Raw genomic sequence first — 13,009 nt, 5'->3', positions numbered from 1 at the left:
CGTCAGTTAGAGCAGTTTCTCAGTGGAACAGGCTTCCTTGGGAGGTGGTGGGTTCTCCATCTTTGGAAATTTTTGAACAGAGGCTGGATAGCCATCTGACGGAGAGGCTGATTCTGTGAAGGCAAAGGAGTGGCAGGTTACAGTAGATGAGCGATAGGGATGTGAGTATCCTGCATAGTGCAAGGGGTTGGACTAGATGACCCATGAGGTCCCGTCGAACTCTATTATTCTATGATTCTATGATTCTAAGAATTCACGTGGCGCTATAATAGGCAGGGTTTTATACTTCTTCTTAAGTGGTCGTGCAACCTCTAGCGCAAACAAGAAGCACATTTTTTGGATTCAGATGCTTTCCCTTCAGCAATAAGAATCCTCATTGCTGCTGTGGGTGCAAAGAATTTCATAGTGGATTTCACAGTCCACATGGTGATTTTCCTCATAGAATCATAGAGTTGGAAGGGACCTCCTGGGTCATCTAGTCCAACCCCCTACACTATGCAAGACACTCACAACCCTATCACTCATCCACAGTAACTTGCCACCCCCTTGAACCTTCACAGAATCAACCTCTCTGTCAGATGGTTATCCAACCTCTGTTTAATCATCTCCAAAGATGGAGAACACACCACCTCCCAAGGGAGTCTGTTCCACTGAGAAGCTACTCTGTCAGGAACTTCTTCCAGATGTTTGGATGGAATTTCTTTTGAATTAATTTTGTCCCATTTGTTCTGGTCCATCCCTCTGGGGCAAGAGAGAACAATTCTGCTCTATCCTCCCTATGGCACCCTTTTAGATGCTTGAAGATGGTTATCAGATCCCCTCTCAGTTGTCTCCTCTCCAGGCTAAACAGACCAAGCTCCCACAACCTTTCTTCATACGTCTTGATCTCCGAACCCCTCACCATCTTTGTTGCCCTCCTCTGGAGATGCTCCAGTTTGTCTACATCCCTCTTCAACTGGGGTGCCCAAAACTGAACACAGTACTCCAAGTGAGGTCGAACCAGAGCAGAGCAAAGTGGTATTTATTGTTTGTGTGGTTTGGTCATACATCCATAACTGCCTTTTCTACCCCACCCCCACCCGCAAACCACCCCAGGACATTTTTAGGCTTTAAAAATCTGTAATTGACATACCTCTCTAGCTTGCAATCTGTAATTGACATACCGCTGCAGCCTAATTATAGCAATGTATGCCAATTGTCCCAGATGGTGAGAAAAAATAGCAGTTGCAGGGGTTGCAAAGATGATTTGACGACAATGTTTTCCGAAAGTGTGTATCCAACCAGTGTGGAGATAAAATAAAGCAAACCAACAGAAAACATAAAGTGGATAATTATGGAACAAAGTCATGTGGATGCTTCAAACCCCCACCGTCAAAAAAGAAAAAGCACTGGTCCAGTTTAAATGCCAAAGAAAAGCTAAGATTCCATGTGAGAAGTAATCTTAGTTTTAATTTCTTTCAGTGTAAAAACTGATAAAAGTGTTTTCCCCTGTTCAAGAAGCACTTCTCCTAAAATGTGTTTGAATGCATTCATCCCTGAGTAGGTAGAATCATCTGGCACTGGGGTTTTTAGGGTTTGGTAGGTTGGGGGATGGCTGATGGAGTAGGTTTTATGGTGTTTTTTATTGTTGTAAACCGCCATGAGCCAGCTGGCCCAAGAGCTGCGATAAATAAATCGAACAAACAAACAAATTGACCTAGGAAGAACTGACCAATCAGTACATTGGCTTAAGTTGCCTTCAGTGATGTGGCATGAGGTACATTCTGATGGTTTATGCAGTATTCACTAAATCTCATGCGGTTTAGTGTAGTGGTTAAGAGTGCGGACTTCTAATCTGGCATGCTGGGTTCAATTCTGCACTCCCCCACATGCAGCCAGCTGAGTGACCTTGGGCTTGCCATGGCACTGATGAAGCTGTTCTAATTGAGCAGTGATATTAGGGCTCTCTCAGCCTCCTTTCCTTCACAGGGTGTCTGTTGTGAGGAGAGGAAAGGGAAGGCAATTGTAAGCCGCTTTGAGCCTCCTTTGGGTAGAGAAAAGCAGCATATAAGAACCAACTTCTTCTTCAGTAATATCAGGGCTCTCTCAGCCTCACCTCCCTCACAGGGTGTCTGTTGTGAGGAGAGGAAAGGGAAGGCAATTGTAAGCCGCTTTGAGCCTCCTTTGGGTAGAGAAAAGCAGCATATAAGAACCAACTCTTCTTCTTCTAAACGATCAGTACATACCACAATATGCAATGAACTCATAGAAACCAGACCAAAACAAGAGAGAGAAAAAGCACACAAATATCTCATATCAGGATATAATGAACAGAAATCCAGTTATAGTCTCCGTGAAATCATTTAGAGAAACTGGGCACCATAGTGTCAAGATCCAGTTCACGAATTCACATGTTCTTGCTTTTCATGTTTTTATATTTCATCCTTTGCAGTTGCTTGCTTCTGTGGCCTTTGTTTGGTTTTGTTATATGAGGTTCTAAAGCTCACTGGTGCTGACCCCAATTAGTGGTGAATTTCCCATGTTTTCTCTTACTCTGGCCTTTGTTAGCCGAAGTAAATGGCTGGGAATGTTGTGTAGACTAGCACTGCTTCCGCAGGCTATTTATATGGGGAATATGTTGCATGTTGTTATAATGTTATTGTCATAATGTTCCATGTAAAATTACATAATGTCCCATGTAAACTGCCCAGAGCTGTAAAGAATGGGCGGTATAAGAATCCGAATGAATGAATGAATGAATGAATGAATGAATGAATGAATGAATGAATGAATGAATGAATGAATGAATGAATGAATGAATGAATGAATGAATGAATGAATGCTGTTTGCACCTGGTCTTTGTATGCCAAAATTTGAAACGGGGGAAAGGGGTCATGGGTGCTCATATAGGTAAGCTGGCTTAACTGCCATTCATTGTCATCAAGGAGATTCTTTGCGCCCGCTCCTATATTTCCCTGATAAAGAGATTTCTTTCACATCAAAGAGTCTACTTATAAGAATTCAAAGGGGCTTGGACACATATCCTCCTCAGAGTATCCACCTTTTTTCAAGAAGGTGGGATTGTGTTACAATGCAATTCCACCTTTGTGAAAAAAAAATTCATGCCCCAGTTGGCTCTGTCCTGCTGCAAAATACCGCAGAGCTGATGAGGACATTTTTTTTACCCTTCCAGGACTCCACAGGCAGGGGAGGAGCCTAGAAGGCCTGACTCTTTCACTTCCACACAGGCCTGGCCTGCGATAGGCCCCATTGGTGCCTGGGGCATCAAAAGGGAACGTGGAAATATCTGCCTTCCCTTGCCACTGTGCAACGGAGGGCCTGATTCAGGCCAGGGCTGGGCTGGCGCAATCATCATGTGGGAGCAGGGATCAGCCCCTGCTGCTAGACAGACAGCCCCACTGCCAGATGGACTCGGAGACCTTGCACCCTTTTTTCTCTACCTAGCCTACCTTGCAGGGTTGTTGTAATGGTAAAACAGAGTAAAGAAGAAATATGTATGGTCACCCTGATCTGCTTGGAGAAAGAGCAAGATAAATATTATGACGTACAGACATCTGGTTTAATTTTTTAGAGGCCACCCCATGACTTAGCAAACAGCAAATGTTACCTAATCAGTCAGGTATGTGGTGTAGCTGTTTTCCACTGCTTAGGAATAATTTGCTTGGATACCATGAAAGCTATGCAGAGCCCAGCTGCCTCTAGGGAGCCGCATCATGCCCATAAGACTGCTGAACAACTTAAAATAGCATGAAGAATGGCAACAGAATGAAGAGGTATGGGGTGGGACAGACTGCTGGTAGACGCACTGTCAGGGCTATAGGAAGGGTGCCGGGTTTGCAGGGTGCCCACATACTAGCTCCAAGGAAGAATGCTCACTCAGGGAACACTCAAGACACAATTAGACAAATGGGACACTATATTGATGCTACGAATGTTTAAGAACAAACTAGAACCAACACGGTATAGTGGTTTGCCAGGACTAGAACCTGAGGAACTCAGATTCAAATCCCCAAGCTACTGTGGAAGTACGCTGACCCTGGACCACTAACAGCCTTACCTACATCACTGGGTCACAGCAAAGATGAAATATATGTGCCATCAACTCGCAACCAACCTCAGTGAGGGACTTTCAAGGCAAGTAAGAAGAGGAGGGGATTTATCGTTGACTTGGCCCTGAATTCCGTGGAAGTACCCCAGTCAACAGCATGCAACCCGCCACTGAGAATCATGTGACAGGAAGTCACAGGAGAGGAAGAGGAGTCCTAAGAAGGAATCCTCCCCATACAGAATGATTTCAGTTCACCTTGCTGCAGAGGATAAGCTACCCTCATCCTCCAAACATGCACATGATCAGGGAGTCCTTCCAAAAAACAAGAACAAAAAAATGGTGGTTCTCTCGGGGCCTGCAACCCATCAGACGGAGCTTCTTGGCTCACGTGAGGGTATCAAAGCCCATGGCCTGAAAACCATGGGCCCTAAGTCATCTGTGGTCCATCCTAATTCACCACAGCCTTTACCCATCTGGTTCAGAACCTTCCAGACGTAAGTATACTCACATCCTGAGCCGGAGCCTGAGTAGATCTCGTCTGTTTCCTCGATTTCTTCATCTTCAAAGGAGTCGTCATCTCCAGAGCCTTCCAGGTCAATGGGCCGTTCGTAATCTTCATTGTGCCAACGCTGGGCCTGGAATCAGAAACAGATGTAAGGCTTGGAGTCATGTAGGCACCTGAGAAAGGTTACCAGAAAGGAGACTGTGCAGATGCAGTACCACCACAGAAAGGGAGATAGCTGTGGTGTCCACTCACATAAACTCTGAAGATGAGGAAGGCAATACCTTAACTCAGAGATTCCCAACCAGAGTGCTGGGGGATCCTGAGGTTATGCAAGAGCTCCCCAGGGGTTCTGCAGCATTCCCCAGAAGTTCAGATGGCCACCGACATCATTAGACTTCACTAGAGCCCATTTCCCCTGTTGCACTACAAGCCTAGTCTTTTTCTCCACAACGGAAACGTTAAATGATCAATTAATTGATTGGCTGGCTCCCACATCTAACTTCCATGCCCACAGCTCTGAAGGGGCATGGCATCACTTCTGGGATTCCTTGAACCTGAAAAAAAAACATTTGAGGGGTTCCTCCATGGTCAAAAGGGCTATCTTAACTAAAAGGCAGGTTCATCCAGGAACAAGCAAGCCTTCCCACACCCCAGTTGAACATAGGTCGAAACCAGAACTTCGTACTGCACCCATAAACAGATTGACTTGACTGCTGGGTCATACAGTCCTAGGAAGACGACATCCTGGGAGTTGTTTTGATGTCCAAAACAATACAAACCTAACCCTAGTTCCTCTTTTAGTCTTCCAGCTACCAGTCCAGATAGCAGAGAGAAGTTTGGCATCCCCAGATGCTCTTGCCAGCCCCACCAATGCAAACCACATTCCCTTCCCTCGGGCTCTTACTTTTACTGTAACACAAGCTGGCCACCCCAGCTGTTTATCTTCCATAGACCCGAATACAATCGAGACAACACTCCCATCTCCTCCTAAGCCCTCTGAGACTGCCAGAAGACATGGGGGAAAGGAGGAGGTTGCTGGCAACACACACAAGGACTGCGAGGGAGGAAATAAACAACTGCTTGCTAGCACAGCAGCTGAGTTACAACGGGGCAGGCTTCGGTTTCTCCCCTGCCTGCAGGTTGTTTTGTTAGAGAGTGATCAGAGGCATGAAGCCAAGGGCTCCTGGATCAGTGTTTGCGGCCTACAGTAGCCCCACTAGAGAATGAGCAACTGGCCATCATGCATTTTCATTCTGTTGTTTAATCTGATTTGTTTTGGACATTTCTCGAAAGCAGTTTGGGGGCAACCTGTAGCATAGACACCCTCTCATCAAGCAGCAGATCAAAGAAAATATCTTGTCAGTATCTCGTCAATTGCTTTATCCAAGGAAACACCATGAGAATTCTGGCGACAGCTACCACCAATTTCCCAAGATTCCAAGCAAGACTTGAGGTTAGGGATGCCAACGTCCAGGTGGTGGCTGGAGATTTCTTACTATTACAACTGATCTCCAGGTAGCAGGTCAGTTGACCTGGAGAAAAGGGCTGCTTTGGAAGTTGGACTCTTGTGGCATTATGCACCAAGCCCTGCCCTCCTCAGGCTCCACCCCTCAAATAGCCAGGTATTTCCCAATCCGTAGCTGGCAACCTTAATTCTGAACAGGATGGACTTGTGAGTGTGAACTTTGAGAAACCAAAGTTTTTCACTCCCTTGGTTAAATTTCAGTGTCTTTACAAATCTAATTCGGCAATGTAACCCAAATGTTTTCATCCTATGGCTGGAAAGAAACCAAAATCAAAAGGCTATTGGGACAAGGCAGCTGTGAACAGAGGCTGCACGTCTGCTGGTTGTTCTTCCTATGCATTCCAGTTCTCCCCAGAAAGAGGGGGAGGAGGAAGTGACAACAGGAGAGTAGAGGAATCCTCAGAAACTGGGCCAAGCCTATGCAAAACATGTGAGAAAGAGAGAGGTGGAGGGAAAGACGAAGGAGTCCAAGACCAGTGGAGAGAGAGAGTAGAGTTGGTTCTTATATGCCGCTTTTCCCTACCCGAAGGAGGCTCAAAGCGGCTTACAGTCGCCTTCCCATTCCTCTCCCCACAACAGACACCCTGTGGGGTGGGTGAGGCTGAGAGAGCACTGATATCACTGCCCGGTCAGAACAGTTTTATCAGTGCCGTGGCGAGCCCAAGGTCACCCAGCTGGTTGCATGTGGGGGAGTGCAGAATCGAACCTGGCATGCCAGATTACAAGTCCGCACTCCTAACCACTACACCAAACTGGCTCTGTGGTTTACTGTGGTTTACACAAGCTGGGAAAAAGTGTTAAAGGGCCAGCAGGGTGTAGTGCAGAGAAGAATTGTTTTTATATGCCATTTTTCTCTACCCGAAGGAGTCTCAAAGTGGCTTATATTCACCTTCCCTTTCCTCTCCCCACAACAGACACCCTGTGAGGAAGGTGAGGCTGAGGGAGCCCTGATATTACTGCTCGGTCAGAACAGCTTTATCAGTGCTGTGGCGAGCCCAAGGTCACCCAGCTGGCTGCATGTGGGGGAGTGCAGAATCAAACCCAGCATGCCAGATTAGAAGTCCGCACTCCTAACCACTACACCAAGATTCCCAACCAGGATCCCGGGGAACCCTTGGGTTATAGGAGAACTCCAAGGGGTAAGTGGCCTTTCCCAGATGTCCAGATGGCCGCTGACATCACTAGGCCTCACTGGAGCCCACTTCCCTGTCGCTCTACAGGTGTAATCTCATTCTCCACAATTGGAATAGTAAATGATCGATTGATTGATTGGCTGGCTCCCACATTTTACCTCTATGCCCACTTCTCTGAGGGGAATGGCACCACTTCTGGGGGGTTTTCCACAGTCAAAAGGTTGGAAAAGGTTGGTGTAGTGCAGGGGTAGTCAACCTGTGGTCCTCCAGATGTTCATGGACTACAATTCCCATGAGCCCCTGCCAGCATTTGCTGGCAGGGGCTCATGGGAATTGTAGTCCATGAACTTCTAGAGGACCACAGGTTGACTACCCCTGGTATAGTGTGTCAGACTAGGAGACCTGGGTTCAAGTCTCTATTCTGCCAGGGAAGCTCACTGGGTGACCTTGGGCTAGTCACACATTCTCCACCTAACCTATTTCACAGGAGTGTTGAGATGGAGGAACGGGGAATTATTGGAAGCCACTTTTAGTCCCCGTGGTGGGAAATAGAGTGAATAAATGCATAAATGAAACAGGGATGTAATTCCCATGAATAAAAGTGCTACATCCCACAGATGTTTTGGAGGAAGCCCAATGATCTGAGAAAGAGGTAGATAAGGAAAGAGACACAGGCGCTGGTGTGTGGTTCAAGACCAGACTAAACATGGTATTGTCTTTGCCAAGGACAAAACACAGTTGAAGATAAAATAGCTGGAACTGTCGTTGAAAACAGTTGGGTAGCAAATGAATAAACGAGAGATGTCCTAACAAGAAAAGAAAGAGCTGTGACTCAGTGACAGGGCATTTGCTCTGTATATGGAAGGTCCCAGGTTCAACCCCCAGCCTCTCCCCTTAAAGCACCCAGTCATATGTGATGTGAAAGACCTCCAGCTAAGACTAGAGCAGTGGTCCCCAAACCAGGGGACCGGTCAATGCTTGACAATTTTACTGAGGCTGGGGGGGGGTAGTCTTTTGCTGAGGGACGTTGCCGCTGCCACCTGAGCCCCTGCTCCACTTGCTTTCCCGCAGGCACCCCTGACTTCCTGCCAACCATTGGGGGGGCGCTGCCAGCAGCAGCTGCACAGTACCACACCAAGGGGGAGCCCCAGCCATGGCGGCCGCTGGAGAACACCAAAGGTGAGCCGGCAGCAGAGTGGCAGGGCAGCCCCCGAGGCAGCAGCCAGGGAGGAGAACGAGGAGGAGCCATGGCCCCGTACCAACTGATCTACGGACCACTCCCGGTCTCCGGACCGGGGGTTGGGGACCACTGCTCTAGAGAGCTGCTACCAGTCACAGTGGTACAAGGCAAATTCACGCATATTCATGCCACAGCAGACAAACACGGCTACTCGTCTGGAGTTATCGGGAGCTCAGATCACAGATCTCCCCAGAATCATGTCATTTAGCCTTTTGGAATCTGAACTTCCCAGAAACAAACAGCAACTGAGAAGCAGTTTGCAAGGGCAGGATGGTCCGCATTGGATTAGTAAAACCATAAACTCAGCATGCTCCGGCGGGAGATGTGAACCACAGCTCCATCGCAATTATTTTTATACCTTGGCAGCAGGCCACTACTCAATTACAGCTTTGCAACACGCAGCGCATGCCAAAAAGACGACATGACCTCATAGGTGTTTTTCTCCCGCTTAGCACTAGACGAGGTGTAATGGACAAACACCCCCCTTTTTTTCCCATTCGCTCCAAGACTGCCTTTGTCTATGAATAGCTGAGGCCCACATTCCACATCTCATGCTTTTGGGCTGATATGGAAGATTCCTCATTTGATTTCTCTGATAAGGACTCTTAACGTATACATCCTCAAAGGGTCCAGCTATCGCTTGTTAAGAGAACAATCTTTCACAGGTCCATTCAGAATCCTATCCAGCTGCACTCGGTGCCTGACAACTGGAGGGAACAGAGATTCTCAAGAAGAGTCCTGGGGAACCCTGGGGTTACACAAGAGCTCCCAGAGTTTATGGGGCCTTTTCCAGACATTTGGATGGTCTAGACATCACTGGAGCCCCCTTCCCCTGTTTCTCCACAGACCTAGGTGTAGTCTGCATGGGGCTTTTTACCCACTCCCAGATCAGCTAAATCTCTGCAGTCTACACTGAATTTGGTTTCCATTTTGATTTGGGGCGCTTTAAATTTTCCTTCTGCAACATGCATGGCCGATTTGCGGTGACCCTACCTTTCCCCCGCGATATCCTGGAATGGATATAAGCCTCGATATTTCAAAAACCGCCATGAGTAAATGTGCAGATTTTTGCTTTTTTTCCAAATTGACTCCCTTCTCCATGCCTCGGAGCAAACCAGTCTTCCCTGATTGGCCAGGACATCCGTCCAAAGACTTCCTGGTTCCCAGTTGCAAGTCTTTCCTTAAAGTGACTGCGCTCCAGAAGTCCTAACTTCTCTCAGATTTACCTCTTGTCATTTCCCTCTCCTCTGCTGTCTCCAATCCTCCCAATCCCCCTCATTCAAGAAAAGAAAGCGACTCCTGCAGCAATTGGCACCTCACCCCTTTCTGAGCCTTCCCAATCAAGTGCAGAACACTTTCTGCTTCAATGGGGAGGGGGAATGGAGGAAGACCCGAGTTCAAATTTATCTGAATTCAGCAGGATTCACAACAGAAAAAAAACAAAATAAGTGCAGAATCAGCCCTAGTCTCTTTCTCCACAATGGAAATGACAGATTGAGTGATTGATTGGCTGGCTCCTGCATCTGATTTCGGAAGTGGCAGGAAATAAATTGGATGAGGAGAAGGAGGAGGAGGAGAAGGATGTCATCTCTGGGTTTATTAAAGCCTATCCTATGAAAGTCTAACATACATGTTGCTAGGCAGAGGCAGTCAACGGCAAACCCTCTCTATTCATCTCTTCCTTGAAAACCCTTCAAGGACACCATAAGTTGGTTGCAACTTGACATCACATTCTACCAGGTGAATAAATGTCTTACAGGGTTCGATTTTCGGCCAAAATGCAACAGAGAGCTAACTGGGATGTCACCAACGCCAGCAGCTAACTGGGGTGTTACCAACACCTGTAAGAATAGACACATCCATACTCATGAAGCTGCTGGACACTGAAATAACCAAGGCCCGGATAATCTACTCATATTGGCAGCCATTCTCCTTGTCTCAGGTAGAGGTCGTTCACATCGCCTACCATCAGATCCTTGGAGATGCTGGGGACTCAACCTGGGCCAAGATTTTGTGCCCCTGAGCCAAGGTCCCTTTGCAACTCCCTTTCGGTTGCGAGCAGGCTGTCCTCTCAATATCCAGCTGGAGGCATTTGCCTTGGTGGAAAATATATATGGGATGCATAACTTACAGCGAGCGCCCTATCATTACATGCTCAAAATAGACCTCGTAGAGCATGCGTTGCTGACACCCTCCCACCATGACCGCCACCTCTTCCCTTCCCCCTGCAACATTTACAATTAACAAGTGCAGGGTGTGATGCTGTTGTGTTGCAGGTTGCTCCCCATAAATACGTACCTTCACTGCGTTCTGCATGCAGCGAATGTGGAAATTTGATGCCATGTTTTCTATATGTAAGTTTCACATCGATAGTTCAAGAGCAGAAACCATATTTGCTCTGTAATTTTGTGGTTTCTGCCTCAACCCTTGGAGTTTATGGTTCCAAATGCTATTTTGGAAGTATCTGTTACCAAACAGATCAGCAGCACCCAACATCACAAATCAAGCCTGAATATGTGTGAGAATGTTACCGTGACGAGAAGCAAGGCAGCCAAATCAGGAGAGATCCCAGTTCAAATTTTGTTTTTGCCATTTACCCACTGAATAGTTGCAGGCAAAGGAGAGTCTGCCTGTTTAAGGCACTACAACATGGGGATAATAATTGAGCTACTTTTTAAAATCCTTTAACGAAAGCGCATGAAACCAGATAGTGATCCCTGGCCCCAAGGAAGTCCATTTGACCTCTACCAGGGCCAGAGCCTTCTCTGTCCTGGCCCCCACATGGTAGAACGAGCTCCCAGAGGAGATCAGGGCCCTAACAGAACTAAAACAGTTCTGCAGGGTCTGCAAAAGGGATTTGGTTGAGGTCAACCAAAACTAAATAACATCTACTGGGCCCCAAAACCCCCTCCCTTGAACTCATGCGACAGATCAGAACAACCATGGGCTGGTTAGAGTGTTCACTATGCTGAATGTTTTTTCCCTCTGTTTATTGTTGTTATTAATGTTACTTTTCATTTGTTATAATCAGTGAGTTTGATGTATTGTTCTGTTACATTCTATGTGAACCGCTCTGAGCCTTAAGGGAGGGGCTGTATACAAATGTAATAAATAAATAAGTGAAATCTGGACCCTTCCTCTTACTCTACCAATCTGCAGTATTCCGAGAAGCTTGAAAGCCAGAAGGAAGGGTCCTTCAAGAGTTAATCTACCTCAAGAGATGTATTAGTGTCCAACCCCGCCCCCCTGCTGCCCTTACCCTTTTCTGTATTGTTATATCTGTATGCCAGCTCACTTGTGGCAACTTCCATACCCCAGGGTCATATCAGTACTGACTGATGGTCCTAAGTGTTTATTTCTTTCGCTCACCAATTCAGCTGGTAAATCGTTACTGTGAATTCAGCTACTATACATTACTGCAGTTGTGGAGGATTACAATCTAACATACACAAAGTACTCTGAACCCTAGAAATCACTCTTCTGGTGACCTTGTGAGGTTTTCAAGGCAAGAAATATTGAGAGGTCATCTGCCATTGCCTACCTTTGCAAAGCAACTCTGAACCTTCTTGGAGGTCTCCCATCTAAATATCCACTAGGGCCGACCCTACTTAGCTTCCAAGATCCAATGAGATCAGGACAGCCCAGGCTATCCAGCTCAGGGCATAAAATGTTCAATTTGCATTTGAATGATGTTCAGAGATTAACCTAAACTTGGTCCTCCAAGGAGAAAACAGGCTGCAAACCCAGTTTTTCTAGGTGGCAGACAAACCAACTGTTGTAAACCATGGACCAGCATGAGAGTCAGCGTGGTGTGGTGGTTAAGAGCAGCAGCTTCTAATCTGGAAAGCTGGATTTGATTTCACACTCCCCCACATGCAACCAACTGGGTGACCTTGGGCTCCAACAGCACACTGATAAAGCTGTTCTGACCAAGCAGTAATATCAGGGCTCTCTCAGCCTCACCCACCCCACAGGGTGTCTGTTGTGAAGAGAGGAAGGGAAGGCAATTCTAAGCCACTTTCAGACTCCTTCTGGTAGAGAAAAATGGGGCATAAAAACCAACTCTTCTGCTGCTTCCTCCGGTGCTTTCTTGTTTCATATATTCTGATTTTCCTGGCCCAGAACTTGAACACTACATACTCTATGAGGGTCAGTCAACAAATCCACTTTTTGTAGCTGCTTTCTTTCCTGAGACTTAGCACTTCCACCATCCCCACTGACTGTGCAGGCTCAGCAGGGGAGGCTTTTAGCTGCCCGGAACTGACTCCCATTTATACAATTACATCTTACCCAGCTAACATCTCCTCCTGGGGAACTTTTGTTAACTAGCTTAGTGCTGCCTGGCCTCCATTAGTAGCTTGGCTTCATTAGACGGGCCAGCACTTGATTGCAAATGGCATTTTGGAAAGTTGAACTCCTAAGGTGCAAGCCAGACCCTATTACTGGGAGTACAAAATCTTGCTTCTGAGTTGCCCCCGCCTTCCCAAGTCCATTTTTCAGGCACTTCCTGAAAAGTTACAACAGCTTAATCAGGAGAGGCAACAAATCCTTTCCCTCG

At 46.9% G+C, this 13,009-nt stretch overlaps 1 protein-coding gene across 1 annotated transcript in view; it reads right to left on the bottom strand.

Annotated features, from left to right (window-relative positions):
- The window catches only part of SDC3 (syndecan 3), a 120,915-nt gene that overhangs the window by 25,500 nt on the left and 82,406 nt on the right, over nucleotides 1–13,009 (bottom strand). Inside the window, exon 2 of the mRNA XM_077337158.1 lies at nucleotides 4,557–4,683. Within this exon, the coding sequence (XP_077193273.1) occupies nucleotides 4,557–4,683 (127 nt within the window). The remainder of the gene's footprint in view (nucleotides 1–4,556; nucleotides 4,684–13,009) is intronic.

The sequence above is a fragment of the Paroedura picta genome, chromosome 5 (genome assembly GCF_049243985.1).
Source record: "Paroedura picta isolate Pp20150507F chromosome 5, Ppicta_v3.0, whole genome shotgun sequence".
Lineage (NCBI taxonomy): Eukaryota > Metazoa > Chordata > Lepidosauria > Squamata > Gekkonidae > Paroedura > Paroedura picta.
This window is presented reverse-complemented; position numbering and strand designations above follow the sequence as displayed.